This window comes from Schistocerca cancellata, chromosome 4 (assembly GCF_023864275.1).
Source record: "Schistocerca cancellata isolate TAMUIC-IGC-003103 chromosome 4, iqSchCanc2.1, whole genome shotgun sequence".
Taxonomy (NCBI): Eukaryota; Metazoa; Arthropoda; class Insecta; order Orthoptera; family Acrididae; genus Schistocerca; species Schistocerca cancellata.
In genome coordinates this window covers 580,919,453-580,941,853 of record NC_064629.1, presented here as the reverse complement: position 1 = coordinate 580,941,853, position 22,401 = coordinate 580,919,453, and the positions used below count along the sequence as shown (strand labels likewise).

At 37.8% G+C, this 22,401-nt stretch overlaps 1 protein-coding gene across 1 annotated transcript in view; it reads right to left on the bottom strand.

Annotated features, from left to right (window-relative positions):
- Positions 1–14,023: 14,023 nt before the first annotated feature.
- Positions 14,024–22,401, bottom strand: part of LOC126184793 (uncharacterized) — a 75,117-nt gene continuing 66,739 nt past the window's right edge. Inside the window, exon 4 of the mRNA XM_049927372.1 lies at positions 14,024–14,755. Within this exon, the coding sequence (XP_049783329.1) occupies positions 14,299–14,755 (457 nt within the window). The 3' untranslated portion in view covers positions 14,024–14,298. The remainder of the gene's footprint in view (positions 14,756–22,401) is intronic.

Below are 22,401 nucleotides of genomic sequence, written 5' to 3'. Positions count from 1 at the left end.
TCATTAACCAAAAAGTTATTAGGTTCTCTCATGATGATCTGGACTTGAATCTATACTATTTATTCAACATATCTTTATCAATTTCAAGAAATGGCATTTCCCTCATTCAGAGCAACTATTGATTCAAAACCAGGCCACACAGGTAAAAAATACTTAGATATTGAAATTTTATTTCCCTCAGATTACTCAAAGACAAAATCACAAAATGAAAGGCAACATTCCACAATAATGAGACTATGAGTCCTACAATGTCACCACATTCTTTGCTCTTAACTTTTGGTAAGACCCAAAGCTCACACACAGATTGAGTGAACACTTCCAACCACTGCTGATTCTGCCCTAAAAACCAGAGAAAAAGGAACAGTGAATACTTCTAGTTGTCCACCTATACCTGATTACAGGTCATCATTTGTGATTCCATTGTGTTACAGACTCCTCTCATGTTGTCGTGAAATCCTTTGGATGCATGTATTGTCAGCAGTGGATGACCTTTGTCAAGTGACTAACACACTCTTGAACACTACCAAATATCAATAACTTGCTGTGCAATGTGCAGTTCATTACACAGAACACCCATTTTGATGACATCCATTTTGAGACTATGCTCTCTGGTAGTTGTAACAAGATTGGGAAATAGTTGTTTGAATGGAGACTGGTAATAACTTTTCATCTAGGGATGGTAAGCAAAAGGAAATGTCTGTGGTAATCTATGACCCTGTTACTAAGCTGAAATCCATCACTTTGTCTTGGTTCAAAATGCACATGTAATCCAACAGAATGAAGCACTTGCCCTCAAAACCTCCTGTACAGATGATGGAAGATTACAGAGTCTGGTGAGCATTGAAATCATCCAGAAGAAATGGCCTAAAGATATCTCAGGTAACATTAAGATAACTCTCTATCAAGTGAAGCATACGATGAGCAATACTCTAAGCATGCAGTGATCTTTTGGATACCCGTGGCAACTGCTTGTAAGTTGGAGGTGAGAGTGATGGTGTGGGAGTGTTATGCTTCATTGATGAGTGCAACATCCTTACATCCCAGAGAGTTAAGTGAAGCTCCTCACTCTACACAATACATTATATTTTATTGTTGCACAAAATTGCAGTTTCTGAAGCACATCCACAGCTTATGGTTATAGAAGCCTAGCACCACTGATGAACTCCTGATTCTTTAGTTTCACCATACTTCAACTTTGCTATTATTAACTGTGTTTGCTGCAGTGTTCACAATTTTGCATCACCAAGGTGGTATATGTAACTTTATGGAATGTTAACAGATGTGACTGACACTACTGAAGTCATGTTTGGTGGTGGTTTCAGCTTCCCCAGCCTGTGTCTTGCAGTATGTCCTGGCCAGTTCATGGGACAGCCTGGCCCAGTCATCAAGCTACACAGTCTAGTGCAGCCTGCGGGACCAGCCCAGTCAGACTGATGCGTCCTGCCGGATTTTGCTTGCCTGACCATCTAGGTCGGTCACTCATCATGCCAGCCTGTCGCCTCTGATGCATTACAGTCTGCTTCTGTCTGGAATGTTGTGTGTTTAACCTTCTTCTATTATTATTATGATTGAATATACAGGGACAGCTTGGCAATGTTTTAATTAATGTCTTATTATGGTGCCAGTTTCTACTTTTTACCTCCACGCCATTACAGAACCTACATACATATTTTTTATGATTATAAGAGTGTATGTGATAACAAAACCAATTAAAGAATTTTTACTCCATATACATTCTTAGTTTCCAAATAGTGCAAATCAAACATACGTTGACAGAAATAAGGGCATTGCATTCTTGTAAGTGCAGTCGTTGACAATCACAACATAAGACTCCACTGACATCCAGTAGGAATCAAGTAATACACAGTGTCAAAGCCGTATTTTCTCCTCACGAGTTTTAGGAAGCTGCAGACAATGCAATGCATGGTGCACTATAGTAGATTGGCTGAAATGTTAGATACTGCGGACAGAGCACTGATGAGCCAGTGGATGGGTTGACTGAGTGCCCTGCTAGCCCACTATCTGCGACACTGCAGACTGCACTCAGTTCACCATCCTGGGGGACCAGTCTGCGGTCCACATGGGCCAGTGAACACCACATGGGCTGTGCGAGATGTAACCAGCACCGTGCCCGACTCTAGCCACTACCCTTCGAGTGACTGACACTATCCACTCTTCGATTGATGTGCTCCAGCATATTTTGGAATCTGTCCTCAGGTCTGAACACACCGAATTAACTATGTAGGATTTAGTCATACTTTTTGAGCACCCATTTTGATATCCAAGATTGCTTTATCCTTCAATTTAGCGTGAGAACTGTTTGCTGGAGTGGAAGTTTTTAGCAATTTCCCATTGAGTGAAATAGATTGAGTGGGATAACAAAATAACATGTGTGTGGCAGAGAATAACTTAATCAGAATGCTGAAGCATAAAAAAAGAAAAGTGAAAGAAAGGAAGGATGATCATGATTCATCTTAAGCTTAATCGTCTGTCAATGATGACATTTTCAGATGTGGTTTAAAATAATTCAAGGTGGAGAACTACTCTGGAGAGTCAGTGAAAGAGGTTCTTGAGAATCTCACTGTCTGCATGGTCATGAAGTGACACAAATAAAAAAAATTACACTCTTCATTAATGACAATAAATCACATAACAGCAGCTGCTTCTAAGTTAGTGGTGGTAGATATATGAGTGATAGGCCTTATGGACGAACAACCTCACACCACCATGTCTTCTCACTGCCATGATCATCTTTATACGTGCCACAGCTCTGTAATAAAGAAGCACCTGTGTGCCTAAAACTTGATTCCAGTAGAGGTATAAAGATGTGACTGCCCAGTGCCAGAGTATTTTTGTTTGAAGATTAGATTTAATGTCCTCTTGACACTGAGGTCATCAGCTCCACAGTACAAGTTGAGATTGGGGTAGAAAAATGGCTGTGTCCTCTTTGAAGGGACAATCTCAGCATTTGCCTCAAGCAATTTAAGGAAACCACAGCATCATCCTCACTTTGAAATGTAGGGATTTTCCCTTCATTTACAATGTGATAACGTCAAGATCCCTGCTTCTTAATATGCACATCTTCCACTACATTTGATGCTGACCAATGAAGCAGCCACAGATTTTATTGCAGTTAAGACACACAGTTCTGGCAAGCAATCAAGTCAAGGTGCTTAGTTCTGTAGAGTTTTTATGTCACCACTGCTGGCTTGATCCCTTACTATTAGTGTGACTAACTCACATTCTCAAGAACAAAAGGCAAATTATGTCCCTGGGAAACTACGTCAAAGATCGAGAAAACCCCTGCCCAAATTTTAATCAGTGATAAAATCTAATTCATACTGAGAAGAAATTAGTAAATAGGCTTTTGGCTTAAGTCGTGAAATTAGTGTGCCTTGAAACAATAAAATCACAGGGTCGACAGATTTTAATTAAAGACACATCACTGTCAGGAGAAAAAGCTAAACATTTGGAATCAAAGAAATGTAACACATGATTTAAAATATATAGAGCATCTCAACAAGTTATGAAATCTATGAGTAAGACAACTGAAATAAAATTTTTGAAAATTGAAGCCTGTCAGTGCTAGTTAATAAACATGTTACTTGTACCCCTGACTGGACAATACATAAATAAGACAGAGATTTTAAAAAATAAAACGCAAATTGGATTATTAATTAAATCAAATTAGAGCACTTTTTACACAAAAGAGTACGGAGATATGTGGTTGAGCTGCATCTAAGCTACATAACATGATGCAATTCTGCACCAGAAGGCACGAAACAAATACAATCTTCTTGCAACACATATTACAACTTAAACTTAAAAGGGAAGGTGGAGAGGTAATCAAAGGTGTGCTGAAGCATATTTTTGGATGAGAGAGAACATGAGGATACAGATGCACGGAAAAGATGAACAGCAGTCTGCAAAGAAACTCTGTTGTTCTAGTCGTCAGTGTGGAAATTGATTTAATGCAGTTCTCCAAGCTAGTCTATCCTGTGCAAACCTCTTCATCTCTGCCTAACTACAGCCTGCATCCATTTGAATCTGCTTATTATACTTAAGCCTCAGCCTCCGTCTACAGTTTTTAAACTCCGTGCTTACCTCCATTACCAAACTGACAATACCTTGATACATTACCAAACTGAAAATACCTTGAAGCCTCAGGATATGTCTTATGACTCATTCTTTTGTCAAGTTGTGGCATAAATTTCTTTTACCTCAATTCAATTTAGTACCTCCTCATTAATAATCTTTTTCAGATATGCTTTCCTTGCTATTCAGTCTGCATTGTATTTTCTCTCTACTTCTGCCATCATCAGTTATTTTACTGTTCAAAGAGTAAAACTCATCTACTACTACGGCCGATTGTATAAATATTATGAACTGGAGGTTAATTTTGATTTTAGTTCATAAAATGAATTCACTTCACGAATTCACTATGTTGTTTGACACTAAACTTTGATCAACTACACTCATGCTCACAAATTAAGGATAATGCTGATACATGGTGAAACAATGGTCTGGTGGGCGGTTTGCGGGTTTAAATCACCTCGGGGTATGACCATGCAGTGCATTTGACCTGCGGTCGTTGCACGTGGCGCTGCTAGCAGTCCACATACACAGAGGTGTGTTGGTGCATGTCATAGTACGGTGCAGCGAGTAAGTGTGCAGACGTTTTCAGACGTGCTAATGGTGACTGTGTGTTGAAAATGGCTCAAAGAACACATATTGATGACGTTATGAGGGGTAGAATACTAGGGCAACTGGAGGCTGGTCAAACACAGCAGGTTGTAGCACAGACCCTCCATGTGCCACAAAGTGTGATCTCAAGATTATGGCAATGATTCCAGCAGACAGGAAAAGTGTCCAGGCACTACAGTATGGGACGTCCACAGTGTAAAACACATACACCCCTGCATGTCTTTGACAGAGGAACTGTAACAGGTCAGGTGCATCAGGATGTCAGTTTGCACCAGTATGTCCGCCTTTTCAGGGGTGCAGTGGGTCCCACCTTCCTCCTGATGGATGATAACGCACGGCCCTACTGAGCTGCCATTGTGGGGGAGTATCTTGAAACAGAAGATATCAGGCGAATGGAGTGGCCTGCCTGTTCTCCAGACCTAAACCCCATTGAGCACGTCTGGGACGCTCTCAGTCTTCAAACCCCTACGACACTTCAGGAGCTCCAACAGGCACTGGTGCAAGAATACCCCAGCAGCTGCTCGACCACCTGATCCAGAGTATGCCAACTTGTTGTGCGGCCTTGTACATGTGCATGGTGATCATATCCCATATTGATGTCAGGGTACATGTGCACGAAACAGTGGCGTTTTGTAGCACGTGTTTCGGGATGGTTTTCTCATTTTCTCAACTTATCACCAATGCCATCGACTTACAGATCTGTGTTGTGTGTGTTCCCTGTGTGCCTATGCTATTAGCGCCAGCTTTGTGTAGTGCCACGCTGTGTGGTACCACATTCTGCAATTATCCTTAATTTATGAGCATGAGTGTAAATGAGGTTCGCTGTTGACCTAAATTAGTATGAGACTTGCTTGGTAACACTGTTGAATCAATAATGTGAAATTTTAGTTTCTCCTGCAGTATAAAATGTTCAAATCATTTACCCGAATGGAGCTGGGCGATGTCTTTGTCAATCACCTATATGTCAACAGACGTACACCTTGTCATTTTCAAGGCACAAATGCAATGAGAGAATGCTGAGCAAGGAAATTTAAAACCTCAGAATGCAGAGTGTTGATTATCACACTCCAAACACTAATATTAGTCACACATTGTACATGCATAATATTTATTGTTAAAAGTTTTGTACTGTAACAATGGAGGAAAATAACCTGAAGAAACTTCTCAATCTTCTTCAAGAAACTTCTCTGCAACAATAAAAAATCTAAATAGTTAGATCTCTGTTAAGCAGACAAAATGACACAGAATAATTCTCAGCACTTAAGGCTCTATAACAAAGAATGCTGCCTATCACAGTGGCCCAGAATGCTACGAAATAGCAAGAGCCATATTCACAGGAGATGTGGTTTCAAAACATGGTGTTATCATAATTATCTTTACAATGAATACTGCAGACATGAAAACAATACAACATCCAGCAGCTGAAAATTCATGACTACTAGATGTTAGCCATTATGTGGTGTGGCAAATTTGACTGTGAGCACAAACAGTATGCATCACATCATGCTTTCAGCTGTTTGCTGAGCACAATGTGAAAATAGATATTACAGATCACTGGCCATGGATTTAGGTGGCTTTTTGTGTGAACGAACGTTTCAATAGTTTGCAGGTTTTAAAACATTTGTTATTCAGCTCTAAAGAAATTATTGACACAGAGAGCAGCAAAGATTTAGGTATAGATGTCATCAACCTGATGGTTGGTTTTCCAAGGACAATGGCATACTGGGCATGTTTCTTTTGAAGGTAGTATGCCCTTACCTTCCCTAGGTCTTTGAAGTGATTCACCCATCCAGATATATGGGAACCTAAAGTTTAACATGGACTCTCAATCATGATGCACCTGGCTGATTTCATTTAAAATCACCCAAAATAATGAAATCTCGTTGCCACCATGTCACAGATATTTGTGAAAATTTGGTGTAAGAAACTGCATAAATAGAAAGTGATAAAATAATTTTTTTCAGATTTTTTAGATCAAAACTGTAGTCACGGGCCATTTCGAAATGTCTAGCATTTTCTCCATCTGGCATCAGTACAAAAGGTAGGTTGAAAGTTTTTAACTACTATAACGCCCTTATTTATAAATCAATTTTATTCAATTTGGTGTCATTGGAAAGACAAAAGGACCAACTCTATCACTAAACTATAAAAATGCTGCAACTGTGCACATAAATATGTGCAAATATGTAATTAAAGTCATTTTTCAATTTTTTTTGTTTACAAACTTCATGAATTCTTTTCGTCAAAATCAGAAGTTTCACCATTTTAAATTTTGTCTCAAAGAATTCCTATTGTCATACATTTCAACATATATATATAAACAAAAAAAAAAAAAAAATCAGACGGGTGTTTGTTCTGTTTAATCATTTAAAACAGAAAGAACATAAATAATAACATACACATTTCATTTTGTGTCACAAATGATGATCAGTTCTCATAAAACACATTCATAAAATTCTAAAAAGCATTCATTCTTTCAAACAAGTTTTCAATGGACAATATTATATCTGATTCAAAAGTATATAAACGACCAGTACTTGTGTTTGTACTAGGAGCAGGCAAAGTCATTAAAATATTTTCATAAGGTATTCAGCAAACATCAGTGTGAAGTGGCCATGAATAACTCAAGGAAGGGCCACTTGGACTCATGAACTTGACTTTTGCATCTCTGTGTTCTTCACTTATCTCTAGAATTTTTCCAAGCCACCACTGGTTATCGTAGATAGCTGCGACAAATGTTTCTTCTTTAATTGTGTTAGAGGCAGTGTTTTGAAGAGGAACTTGAATGAATTTAGTAGATGATGAAACACGCTTTATCAGCAACTTGTTTTCATTCAGTGGTTTGGAAAAATGATTCACTCTTGTCTCAGGAATGGTAGAACCAGTCTCATATTGTTTTTGTAACATGTTTGTGAACTTTGTTATCTCCTCTGTTGTAACATAAAAGATTTCTATTCCTGGAACATGAGTTTTGGCAAATGTAAACAGATCTTTTTTACTTAAAATGCAACTGTCACATGGACACTCTAAACTTGCTCTTGTTGCTAAACATTTAATAGTACCACCAACTCCATCACATGCATTTTTGCCATGACTAGTGGCAAAAAAATTCCATTCTGCAGTTACTCCAAGATCTTGCTTGTGATGGCACAAATTTAAAAAGTTCTTAAAGTTTTTATATTGAGCAGAACTGCCATCACTGAAGTACATAACATGCTGGATGTGTGGTAATTGTTCCAATACATAAGTGAAAGCAGTTTTCTGGAAAACATAGAATGTGTTTGTATCATGCTGCAAACAGTCACTGATACAACACAATGACATTGACTAAATGCAATCATCTGTTTTAAAGTACACCACAAAAAAAGATGAAGGGTGACTTGAATGTTCTGCCAGTAAAATCCTTGTGCAGCATCCTGAAACAAACAGGTATACTTCTCTGCAAAATCCACTATGATGATGCACGTAGTATCAGGGAGGGTTTCTCTTGATTTGAAGTAGTGATGTGAGATTTTGATACATAATGATGTTGTGTTAAGTTTTGAAGTTTTTGCATGAGATACTCAACAAATTCATCAGTCACCTTCATTAATGTCTCCAGTGTAGGTCGATCAGTTTGCATCCAATGTCTGAATACAACATTTTCACAATCTTGTCAGGACTCCAGCTCCATTAAAAAATTGCATATTTCATATTCATCAGGACACAGAAAACAGCGATGCAGCATGCACTCCTTGTTTTCCAGATTGCACACAAGTTTCTGTAGAAGTTCAGTGTACTGTTCTTTCACATGTGCAGCATGCATTAACAGTTTTATGTTTTGGTGATATGTGCATACACGTATGTTATGCATTCCATCACTGTTTACAGTAACAAATTCTTTTGGCCCAAGTTCACAAAATTTAGTAAAACCAATTTTATCTTCAGGGTATTTTTCTCTGAAAGCTAAGTATACATCTTTCAGATTATGTAAAATTAGACTTTTTTTCTTATACACTCTTTTGCCATTTTCTGAAGGGACAGACAGACAGTCTTTTTTATTAGCAGAAATGCGACTTATATCATCTTCACAGTAAAAATTCTGGACACATTTTTCCACATCCTTACCTATTCTGTTTCCCACTTTATAACTCCCTTTTGACAAAATACCACCTTCTTTTAGCAATACCCTCGACTTCTTTACCACTTATTCGGTAGTGTTAAAAAACATTTGAATTTTTTCTTTACTCCATGAAGCTGGTGCTAAGGTAAGTATTTGTAGTTTTTCTTTGACAGAACTTCTGCTGAATTTCTCTTTAAGTTTTTGCATTAAAATATTACAGTCCGTACATTCAGCATTGCCAGTTTCTTCAGACACATTTTTCACTGGAACATGTAGCACTTCTGATGCTGTTTGCTGTAATTTTAAAGCTAAACGACGAGACTGGGATCTAATGTATTCTGGGTGTCTGCCTTGTGCTCTCTTGGTAACCTTAAATAGTGAAATTTCAAGTAATTCACAACTTTCATTAAGTTTTTGAAGAGCTGTAGATAGATGTGGTGTATATTCTTGATCTTTAACTTCACATTCATCCATCCCTGAAAGATTATCCCCATAGGAGATAAAATGTCCTTACAGCATGTTATGCACAGCTTGGTACCTAGGATAAGTCCAAGGGTTTTATATTTCCTTGCCATGGTTAAAGAAAGAGGTTTCAAAGATTTCTTAGCAGTCGTTTTACCATGTTTCTTAAAAGGGTCATTGCAAATTCTTTGTCTGTCTTCAAATGTTCCCAAACAGAGCCTTTTGTAAGGAGAACAAACACTCTCAATATTTTCACAGGCGCTTCTTAGCTTCAATAATTCAATATCAGATTGATTCACGCTTGACATATCTATTAAATCAAGCTCTTCACTGCTACTACTTTTCTTCTGACACACAACTGCTGACACAAAACCTAAAAAAACATTTGTTTTCCATTGGTTTGAAACTTTTTCTTGTTCTCTAATTACCAGACAGAATGGCTGCTTATGTAAGAAGCACAAAATCAAGACAAAAAGGTCATTCAGATATATAAAGTGCACAGACACACAAAAACCTAACACACTCAGCCTGTGTTGGATGAGAGTGTTGCTGCTAGACTGAATTTTTCATTGTTGCTTCATGTATTGTTGATTAGCTATTTGAAGTAATTAATTATTACAGCATTATTTAAAAAGTATAAGATCTAACAATAGGGGACAAACACCCTTCTGATTTTTTTTTATGTTGAAAAGTATAGCAGTAGGAATTATTTGAAACAAAAATTCAGATGGTGAAACTTGTGATTCTGATGGGAAAAAAATCCTGAAATTTGCAAAAAAAGTGAGAAATTACATTAATTACAATTAATTTTCAAGTATTTGTTGCTTATACACAGCACTTAGATCATTTTTATATTATAGCTCTATTCTTTTACTTTCCAGTGACACCAAATTGAATAAAATTGATTCACAAATAAAAAAGTTATAGTGGTTACAAACTTACAAGGCACTTCGTTTCTCAACGCCAGTCGGTAGAAGGGGCCCACATTTCAAAATGGTTTCCTAATTACAATTTTGGTCAAAATTTCAAAAAAAAAAATATTTTAAACCTAACTCATTATGTACATTCTTACACCAAATTTTCAGAAAAATCTGTGACATAAGGGCAATGGCCACAGGGTGATTTCACATGAAATTACCCATCTCAGTATTTTGCACCTTAACAAACACTGTCAGAAATGAAACACATGATAGTGATAGTAAAAAAGAAACCCATAGGACTGATCTAAAATCAAACACAGATCTTGTCAGCCAAACCCAGCACATTGCAACTGAACCACCAATCTCAGCTATGTATTGTCCAGCAAATATGACTTCACTGATTGAGTTACATGTGTTTAGATGTAGTTGTCATAGCAGTTTAAGCACAGGTCTAGAGGTTAAATTGTTGTTACTGTTCAAACCTAGTGTTATAACGTCAAGTTGAACACACATATTTCAAAACGACACAATACATGTAATTTGCTGAGCAAGTAGACAAAGTAAGACATGTGTACACGATAACAGTCAAACCAGCACTGAGTCCCAGTCTGGCGGCCACTGGTTGCTTGGCCGCTTAGGTGGCGCGGCTGCTGCATGGCTGGCAAACAGCGTTGCGCGCGTAACTGTGCGGCGGCACTTTGAAAGCTCGGCAAGTCACAACACCAATAGATGTTCAATTATTAGTGGCTGCCTTTGAGCTCTGTATGGTTAACTGTTTACTGCAAATAGTTCAAATTTCCCTTTCTTAGACTGCTGCTGTCCATGAAATTCCTTTAAGCTTTCCACATTAATTACAAGTTGTCTCCAAGAATTTGTATGGGAGCAAATATTGCCTGCAATCATTAATTGCATTGCCAATATTATCCTACCCTAACCTTACAGGTAAAAAAAATACTTCAGCAGAGTGACAATGTTAACAACAACTTCTTTATGATTTACCTATTTTCGTACTACATTTGTGCAAAACAAACTTTGTTCTTTTGCAGTGTCACTAGGTTGAGAATTAAAGACTAGAGCTGAACTTGAGATGATCCACAAAATTTTACCAGTCAAAGTTTTTCCTAGTTCAGTGTGAAATAATCTGACATTAAACACAGATTTCAGAGTTCATCTTGATCCAAGTCCATTTTTTGTGCTACCCTACGATCAACTGCTTTATACCATACAGTCAATTATATCCAGTCTAATTCCCTCAGCATCACCTGATTTAATTGAACTACATTCCATTATCCTTGTTTTAATTTTGTTAGTGATCATTTTACAGTATCTTTTCCAGACCTTACACTCTATTACGTAGCTCTTCCAAGTCTTTGCCACCTCTGACAGAATTACAATATCATCAGCAAATCACAAATTTGTAATTTTTTATTCTCCCAAAACTTTTAATTCCCTTTCCAAATTTCTTACTTGGTTTTCTTTACTGACTGGATAACATTGGGGATGGGCTGCAAACCAGTATCATCCCTCCCCAACCTTTGCTTTCATTTCTGGTTCTTTTACTGTTATAACTGCAGTCTGGTTTCTGTGTAAGTTGTACATAACCTCTCACTCTATGTATTATATCCCTACTGACTTCAGAATTTCAAAGATTGTATTCAAACCAACATTGTCAAAAGCTTTCACTAAATCTACAAATTCCTTTCTTAAACATATCTGCTAAGATACATTGTAGGGTCAGTATTGCCTCATGTTTTCCCACATTTCTTCAGAATCCAAACTGATCTTCCACAAGGTTAGCTTCTACCAGCCTTTCCATTATTCTATGAATAATTCATCTCACTATCTTATGGCAACTGATGTTTCAGTAATCTTAGCATATGTTAGCATTGGCCCACTTGAAATTGGAATTCTTACATTCTTCTTGAAACCTGAGGGTATTTGGCAAGTTTCATAAACCTTGAACAGCACGTGGAATAGTTTTGCCATGGATTGCTCTTCCCAGGAGCTAAATTGTTCTGAGAGAAACTTGCCTACTCCAGGTCTTTCAGTATTCTCTTTGATTTTCCTATAGTCAGTATCCATCTTCCCCTAGTCATGCAGGCTTCAACAGCCTTGCATGCGTCCTGTAACCATTTTTGCTTAGCCATTTTTCACTTTCTGTTAATCTCATATTTTAGAAGTTTGTATTCCCTTCAGAATGCTCCATTTTTATATATTCTCCTTTTTATGTTACATTAAGTATTTCCTGTGTTAACCAAGGATTTCTACCAGACCCTGACTTTTTGCCTATTTTATCCTCTGCTGTATTCACTGTTTCAACTCTCATAGCCCCCCCCCCCCTCCCCCACACCATTTGTATTCTATTGTATTCCATTTCCCTATTTCAGTCAATTGTTGCCAAATGCGTCCTTTGAAACTCTCAAGGACTTCTTGTTCTTACAATTTATCCAAATCTCATTGCCTTAATTTCCTACCTTTCTTAAATTTCTTCAGTTTTAATCTGCAGTTTGTAGCCACTTAATTGTGGTTGGAGTCCACATCTGCCCCTGGCAATATTTTGCAGCTGAAAAGCTGGTTTCAAAAGCTCTCTTATAGTTATATAATTTATCTGAAACCTACTGGTGCTTCTAGGTCTCTTCCACACAAACAATCTCCTTTCTTGATTCTTAAACCTAGTATCTGCAATGGTTAAATTATACTCTGTGCAAAATTCTACCAGACAGCTTCCCCCTTCCATTCCTTTCCTTCATTCCATTTTCTCTTATTTTTCCTTCCTTCTTTTTCCTATTATCAAATTCTAGCTTCCACCACAATTAAATCTATGCTTCCATTTCAAATTCTCAAACCTAACAAACAAAAAGGTGACACATAAGAACAGACCCTTATAAAAACAATACATCTCAAAGGAATGAGAACTTCTGAGGACTAAGTAACAGTGTGGTAATGGACTGTCATCAAGGAATAATAAGGTAAGTATTGCAAAACAGAACAAAACTATTTGAAAGTAACAAAATATTTGACATTAATAAGGAAGGTATATGCTCATTTTGGATGAGTGATGTACAAGGCATAATCATATTACTTTGCTAAAAATTGCAAAAAAAAATTGTTGACAGAGGTGGATGTGATGACAGTGCAATGATGAAGAACCGAATCTGTGTTTATGACTGATTTAGAGGCTTTGTGGACCAGCATTGAACTGTTTGCAATTATCATCAATAAACAGAATAACATTTAACATGAAGCATTAAATATCAGGGGAATAATGGATTAGCAAGGGCAATGTTTCTGCATCCGTTCATAAGAGATAGGAAAGCTGAATATCTATTCCTAAGTTGTGTCACACACATTGGCTGGTGAGCAGAAGAAGACAAAAATTCCATTTGCTATGCATTCCACTGACATGACTGAGTTCCATCTTATCAGCAACCTATCACAATAGTTGATGCAATAGTATGACCTGTTATGGTAGCAACACAGTTTTCTGCGTCACATTTTGACAGCCTTCACTGACAGTTTACAGAAAGTTTGTGAATGATACAGAAAGAGTAATATGAATGGAGGTACAGGTATTTTGTTCATCTATTTTCTGTATTATATGATACCATCTTTTTAAATGCACCTTGCAGATAGAGCTTAAGTACCTATGTGTGCCTGCATGTGGAGTAAATTCATTGTATTCAGTGCACAATACATCTTAAAAACAGAATGACTTTTTAGTAATATTAAAATAAATGCACACTAACACAACTATTAATACCTACTTCCTGAAACCATAAGGTTCACAAGGATGAAAAGAACAATAACAAAAAACATAGGTGTTTAATATCTCAAGTAGTTATTTTATTTTGAAATCTTCATAAAAAATCTTTTGTATCACAGATATCAGAAACTGATTTCATCATTGATTACACTATGTGATGCATGTGCAGAAAAGAGTAAGAAATTAAATATTTACACTTATTACAAAAATTATTTTACAGTGGCACTTGCCTCTTGATTAAAAACTTTAAAACTGGTGCAAATTTCATTGCCCTATTAGTTTTTTTGGAGCCCGCATTGAGGGTGTACCTCTGCACAGCAGTGGTTGAGTCTTATTTTATCCAATTTTTAAAACTGGAGTGGGAGGGGTTTTACCCGTCTCTGTTTTGGAAGCGGCATTGGGAACGTTTGTATCCGTGAATGTTGAGGTACCCCCCTATCTCTCCACATCATTGCTATCAAAATGTACAGACCACCAACACACTTACTTAAGAAATCCAAAATTCCTAAGAAATAAGGAGTCAGTACTTGCAAAAGAATTGTCAGCTGATGCAGGAATTTCAAAGAAAAAAATCCCAGTAGCTTCACTAAATGCAGAAGCCCTGCTAGTACAGTTATTAAAAGCACTGTTATAAAACAGACTGTTTTACTAACATTTTCTGTTGTCAACTCTGAAGTTATTCTATTTACTAGATTTTTGGCGGTTCCATAACTGAAAAAGTCAACAAGAATTGACGAGACTGATCTCAGTGAGTTGTCCTCTTCCAGTTCATCTTTAGTTTCATTACCACTATGTTTGTCCTTTCTGTAAAAGAAAACAAGTTTTTATTTAAAATATCTCACTGAAATTGAAAGATCAGTTTATATTGATAGATACAATTTATTCTGGTTCCAAGAAAATACATGATATATATTAAAAAGTCGACCATGCAAAAGTAGTGAATAAATCACAAGCCCCTTTCCTTGCTTATGTATCACATTCTGATGTTACAGTGATAGCAATAAATTAACTGATGCTTCACCAAGTTTCACAGCATTTATATGCAAGTTGTTGTTGCCATTTCTGTATTTGATTTTTGATATAAACTGTTTTGTGGAGCCTGCACTGAGGGTGTACCTCTGCACAGCATTCACTGAGTCTTCTTTTGTCCAATTTTTAACACTGGAGTGAAAGGGGTTTCTGGTTGAATAAGTTCTAATGAATTTTTTTTAAGAAATGAGAATAACAATCTCCTGCCCTAACCATTCAAAAAAACTTCATGAGAGAACTTGACTCACTTTCCCTTTCTTTATAATTATCTGCAAAATGTGCTATTCTACACACTTCTTAAGAAATATATCATATAAAAGTAAAATGCCAAAGACTCTTCATCCAAAAGAAAATGCAGCTCTTAAGTTTATGAGACAAGACAAAGTTACAGAAGCATGTATACAGTAATCACCAAAGGATGATGTGTCATCTCACCAGAGTAAAATTTCATGGTCTGTGGACAGCATCTTATTTGGCTTGATGCAGGTACCCCACAGCTACACCAATGCCTATTTTTCCAGAAACTTCTAAGCAATTTAAAATTGTCATCTGAACCAAGTCTGAAACCCAATACCTTGTCTTTCACGGGCAATTCTTTTACTGACTGAGCTATCTGGGCGTGACCCACGATCTGCTCTCACAGCTTAATTTCCAACAGTACCTCTCTCTCCTAGTTTCCAAACTTCATGGAAGTTCTTCTACATACATTGCTGGACCAGCACTTCTACAAGGAAGCCTGCTGTGAAGAAATGACTTGGGGGAGAGTTTTATCTTTGATCAACAATTCCGTTCCTTGCAGATTTTAAAAGATACGTCAAACAGAACACAGACAGAATCCCTCATGCCTGAATAGGCCCAACACATTTAGGTGAGCAGTTCACCATGATGCTGACTGATTACAAAAGTTTTGCATATTTTTAACTATTTTTGGCATTTGGAGTTTCAAGTGGTTAAGCTACGATCTCTGTGGTTGCTGGAGTGCACAGAGAATTTATGCTAACAGAAAACTAGGAACACTGACCAGCTCACAGCTCAGGAAACCTAGGTTCCACAATTCTGTATACATCCATAAATCACTGAGTTGCTTTAGGCAATCTGCATTGTCGTCATTGTGTGATAAAAGAAGGCTTCAAAATTCATAAGTCAATTATGTGGAGCAGGCAATTTGTCACATATTCAGCAGTCAATAGGTATTGAGTAACCAGCTGAATGGTGGTCAGAACAAGGTGGTCATTTCTCCTTTCCTTAGTGTTATATGTGCAAGTTTTCCACCATTAACTGACCCCCCCTGTTTCCTAGTGCTCTAACAGTAAATGCAGCATGAGATATGCACATTGCTCAGTGAAGTCTAAATGTTCATTCTGAATTCTTTTTGCTGCAACTGATCCAATATTTAGGGTCCCCTCAACCACTACAAATGTTGAAACTTCCTGGCAGATTAAAACTCAGGCCGTACACACGAACAAGGAAAAAAAATTCCCAGATTTTTCCTGGTTAAAGATACACTTCCTCCTGGGTAAAAATACACTTTTTTGTGTTATTTGACAGTGTACTTTCCATCAGAACTGTAAAACTTATCAATCCTTTGAATGGTTATGGTTTTACGCAGCGGTGTAGAATTTCCCAGCACTTTAGAAAAAGAAACTCATCAGAAAAAACACGTTTTGGAAAGATCTTTGATGTGCAGTAACATGTACACTGCATATTTTTGTATTATTTAAATTCAAATTCCACTAAACACCGCATGTTACTTTCCGAAGCATCAAAATCCGGATTGTGATGCACCTTTGTAAGTCAGTCATAGCTCATCTCATGTGATCTCGCCAGCTGATGATAGTGGATACGGTTCCAGACTGAAGCGCCTAGAACCACTCAGCCACAGTGGCCGGCAAATGAGAGTCAAACGCTCTGTGATTTAAGAAATTCTTCATACATTCTTGCAGATAGTTCATCTTGCATAAAAGGAAATTTACTTTGAAAGTAACGCTTTTCAAACCACCATTCGCAATATTTTCCCTGTGATCTGTTAGAAACAGGTTTGTTCCAGCAGTTGCCAGAGCACCAGATAGGCGTCACTCGGCTTGCGCAGCTGCGATGACGTAGGAAGCTCGTATGTTTGTTCGTACGTGTAAAACATTAAAAGAGCTTAGATTACGCCATAAAAGAAATAATACATCAGAGGCTACTCCAAAAGCATCGGAATTTTGTGAACCAAGCTAAAATGCATGATCTGGCTTAAATTCCACATTTGTATGTCCAGATTCCCAATGAATTAGGCCTTGACAATAAAGCAGGTTTTTCAGTGTGCTTTCCGGCATGTAAATTTTCTTGGAGTACCAGTATTGTATTCTCTCATGTTTGGTTCTTTATTATGGCATAATGCCATACGTACTAGAAGCTGAAAACGTGCACTTGAAATACTGCGAACAATTGAATCTAGCCAATAGTGTCGAATTAAACACTTCATTTCAAATAAATTGACTTCCTCAGCGGAAATGATTAATAAAAGCCAAATTTCTGTAGCAAACTGACAAAAAAACTTCACTGTCCAGCAAGGTGATTAACACTAATAACACATTTTAGCCTTCAGTAATTATATGAATGTATTTTAATTCACTTGATAGCTACTGGCCACAGAAATCCGTTCTGTTTTTATTTGACGTCAGAGCAGTAAATGAAGAGGAAACAGCAAAAGTACTTAATGTAAACACGGGTCAGGTGGAGACTACCCACCTCCCCACAACAACTCAGATTGCTCTGCACATCGGCCTCGGATTTACGATATTTTCGAACCAGAGCAATACCACATAGTGCCCCCACCCCCTCCCGCGAGCGTTTGAGGTAGGACTTTTCAAAAATATGTTCATTTTGTAGCACACATCTTTCTGAAGTGTCTGATACATAAAACATATATGTTCGAGGACATGTTATTTTGTCTTAGGTGTGCGAAAGTGCAGCGCCAAGCCCCTTCTATTGCATCTCACTGAATTTCGTTCCATGGAATTCAAACATGTATATTTTATAATGGATGCCATAAAACTATATTCGGGACAGGTTTTACATCCTACCCCTATTTTTTTTTTTTTTTTTTTTTTTTTTTAATACCCTCACAATTCATACTGGATGAGACGATTTGTAACCGGGAGAACAATAACTCTTCAGAAAATTTGCACTCTTTTAATCATCTAGTGGTGCATTTCTTCTTCTTGTGTCTGTGCTTGCAATGAAAATGGGATGAGAAGTTCCGCCTTATGCAAGACAGCTTTTTTTTCTGTTTTGTTTCATCCATACATGTTTCAGTACGTTTGTGATATCATCAGTGGGTTTAATTTTTATTTTTAACTTACATGATGTTATTGTCCATTTGTTTTAGTAACTATTCTGCTACACAATATACAACTTGTCATAGTTTTGAAGTTGTGGTGCATTCTCCTGTGTTGTTAGCGAAGTAAAAAGGCTTACTTCGTGACATATGGTTGCTTAGCACTGAACTTTTTTGATTTCTCAAAACATAGGCAGAGTTTTTGCTGCCATTACGACCTGTGGTCGCTTGGCACAGAACTTTTTCAATTTTTCAAAACATAGGCAGTGTTTTACTTGCCATTATGTAATGGCAGTGAAAACTCCACCTTTGTTTTGAGAAATTGAAAAAGTGCAGTGCCAAGCGACCATAGGTCACAAAGTAAGCCTATCTACAGCAATGTATTTAGAAGAACTTCCATGAAGTTTGGAAAGTACGAGAGAGGTACTGTTGGTAATTAATCTGTCAGAGCAGATCTTGGGTCATGCCCAGATAGCTCAGTCAGTAAAAGAATTGCCTGTGAAAGACAAGGTATTGGGTTTCAGACTTCGTTCAGGTGACAATTTTAAATTGCTCAGTAGTTCCTGGAACAATAGGCATTAGAATGTGAAACCAGCGGTGTAGCTGTGGGGTACCTGTATCAAGCCAAATAAGACGCTGTCTACAGACCATGAAATTTTACTCTGGTGAGATGACACATCAGCCTTTGGTGATTACTGTATACGTCCTTCTGTGACTTTCTTGTCCCACAAACGTAAGAGCTGCATTTTCTTTTGGATGAAGAGTCTTTGGCATTTTACTTTTATATGATATGTTTCTTAAGAAGTGTGCAGACTAGCACATTTTGCAGATGATTATAAAGAAAGGAAAAGTGAGTCAAGTTCTCTCATGAAGTTTTTTTTTTTTTTTTTTTGAATGGTTATAGCAGGAGATTTTTTTTTTTTTTTAAGAAATGAGAAAAACAATCATTAGAAGTTATTCAACCAGAAACCCCTTCCACTCCAGTGTAGAGTAACAAAATGCAAAAGCTTTTGCGAGTGTATTTATCATCTGTCATTTTCATATTTGCAGTTATGTATTGGATTTTGCATATTTGAAACTTGTGGTTATTGTGCAAGTATTATAAAGTAGAGTCACAAGTGGCAAAACTGTCTAACATTTACGACACTGTGTGCACTGTTGTGGATGATTTCTCCACCTGTCTCAGTCAGCAAAACTGTTTACGTTTGATATCCTGGTATTGATGGATCATCCAATGTAGACTTTCCCTCATGTACATGGTACGTAGTATATTCCCGACATTGTGAGTAGGTTCCTTTTGTCCTTCGCCAGGTCTACGACACTTTTTGATCTCTTTTGTCAGTTTGTAAATAGCTTTTACAGCATGTCTGCACAACGTACAGCTAATTCTGTATGTCACCCTTGGGATGTAAGGCAGAAAGGCCATACCTGACAATAATTCTTCTGATGTCTCACTTTGCTGAGTGTTAGGTCCATGACACTTCTTATGCAACTGGTAGAGATTCCATTGCACCTCAGAACATCTTACAGTCATTGCATATCATGTTTGAGGTGCTGCACCTCACCTCGCCTTGTGAGCAGTACTAGCATTTTAATCATTCCCCTTTCTGGCTTGGGTGATGATTTAAGAGTTTGAGAAGCTATCGGTTTGTGTGTGTAGGATTCTGATACATACTGTAACTCGGGTGCTGGTTACAAGGAATGGTGAGAACCTGGAGGGACCTGTAAACCATGTAATTAGCTTACTGAGATTTTTAATTCTGTAAATAGTTATGTCATAAAATTTGCTCCACCACTGCTCAAAACATTAGTGAACACACACACAGTAGGAGCCAAGAAAAAAAGTGATTCATCTCAACATACGTCATGCGCTTTTCTGAATATCCCTCTACATATTACTCAAATTAGTGCCAGGACTACTGGTCTTGTGGGTACACAGTTATAGATACCAAATCAACAGTAAAGTGAATGCATTATTGTAGTAAAGATTCATACAGAGCCCTTACCATCACTAAGCCTAAGCTTGTATGCTTGTGTCCATAGATGGAGAAGATATTAAAATAACCTGTTATGAGATGAAAGTACTATTTCTGACAGTTAATAGATAGGAAAATTTAATTCTGATGGGGGATTGGAATTCGATGGTAGGAAAAGGAAGAGTACGAAAAATAGCAGGAGAATGTGAACTGGTGGAAAGGAATGAAATGATAAGCAGCCTGGCAGAATTTTGCACAAAAAACAATTTAATCACTGCAAATACTTGCTTTAAGAAAGAGAGAAACAACTAGAGACACTAGAAGTTTTCAGATAGCTTACATAATGATAAGACAGAAATTTTAATACATTTTAAAATGTAAAACATTTCTGAGGCCACATATGGACTCTGACCATAATTTCTTAGTTGTGTGCTGCAGATTAAATCTGAAGAAATTGTAGACTAGTCTGAAACTGAGGAGATGGGACCTGGATAATGTAGAGCAAGTTGAGAGTTCCAAAAAGAAAATTACACAACAATTAATTGTAAAAGGAAAAAAGAATACAACACAATATGAATGAGTAGCTTTGAGAGATGAAATAGTGAAGGCAGCAGAGGATAAAATAAGCAAAAACATCAGCCCCCAGCTGAAATTCTTGGAGAACATACAGTATATTGAATTTAGTACAGAAAGTTCTAGCAGAACATAAATAATTTAGGAGTAGAGGTAACAAATCACCCAATAATAGAGGCACCAAGTTGTTGATAGGCACACAATAAGATGAAAACTTTGCTGAGTTTCAGAATAATCCTTTTTTGAGCTAGAGTGCGCGCACACGCGCGCGCACACACACACACACACACACACACACACACACACACACACAATATCTGGACCCACAGCCAAGACATCATGTGCTTACTCTTCCACACAGCCTCAACACCATCTCTTCCATTTGTTTCACATGGTCCTTCCTAGATGTAGACCTTAACATATATGATGGCTCCATCTACACTTCTGCCTATATCATGCTCTCCACATAAAAAAATTAAAAAAAAATCACTCACAAATAGTTGGGTCACATGTAGACAAGAACTTCCTTGCCCAGCATGCCGAAGGGATTCACAGACAGGCACTGGTCCCCAACCATAGTCAACAAACAGATTTCCTGCTTCTTATCTTCACACACTCCAAATCCTCCCACCATGCCCAAGCACCAGCTGCAAAGGAGCATCCCCTTCATCAGCCAATATCATCCCTGGACTGGAACAACTGGACCATACCTTTCACCAAGCCTTCGATTATCTATCACGGTGCCCAGAAATGAGGGGCATCCTACCTACCTCTCCAAAAGTGGTATGGTATTTTGATGCCCACCCAACATATACAATGCGCTGGTCCATACCTATGTCACATCCACTCTCAAACCCTTGCCACACAGGTCACATATTTGTGGAAGACCCAGGTGGAAGCCCTGTTGAATTCACCGACCCAGCACATCCTAACCCATCAGAGGCAGAACCACCTGTGAAAGCAGCCGTGTCCCTCCCGACTCTTCTGCACAACATTTTATGTGGGCATGACCACCATCCAACTGTCCACTCAATGTCACCATCAAAATATGGCCAACAGCAGAGTTATCCACCCAGTCCTGGAACATGCTGATGAGCACAGCATGTTCATTTTCAGTGACTACTTCACATGCTGTGCCACGCCATCTGGTCCCCCCCCCCCTCCCCCCAGCACCAGCATTTCTGAATTATGTGGATCCTTCATTCCCATTATCCTCCTAGCCTCAATCTCTGGTAACCATCAGTACCCACACTATCTTCTCCACAGCCTCTCCCTCTGTTCTGTTATCCCCTCCCAATGGATGGGAAAAAAAGGAAAGTTAAAGAGACCTCTAGTGAAAAGAGAAGCGACTGTGTGAATATCAAGAGCTCGAAGGCAAGCCACTACTAAACAAGAAGGAGAAGCTTGACACTGGACTACATGATAATCTCTCAGAACTATTGAGGTCCTTGGGAGGGCCAGCCATTACAAAACTACAAAACTATTCCATCTGGTAAGCAAGATGTACGAGTTACAAAATACCCTCAGACTTCAAGAAGAATGTAATACTT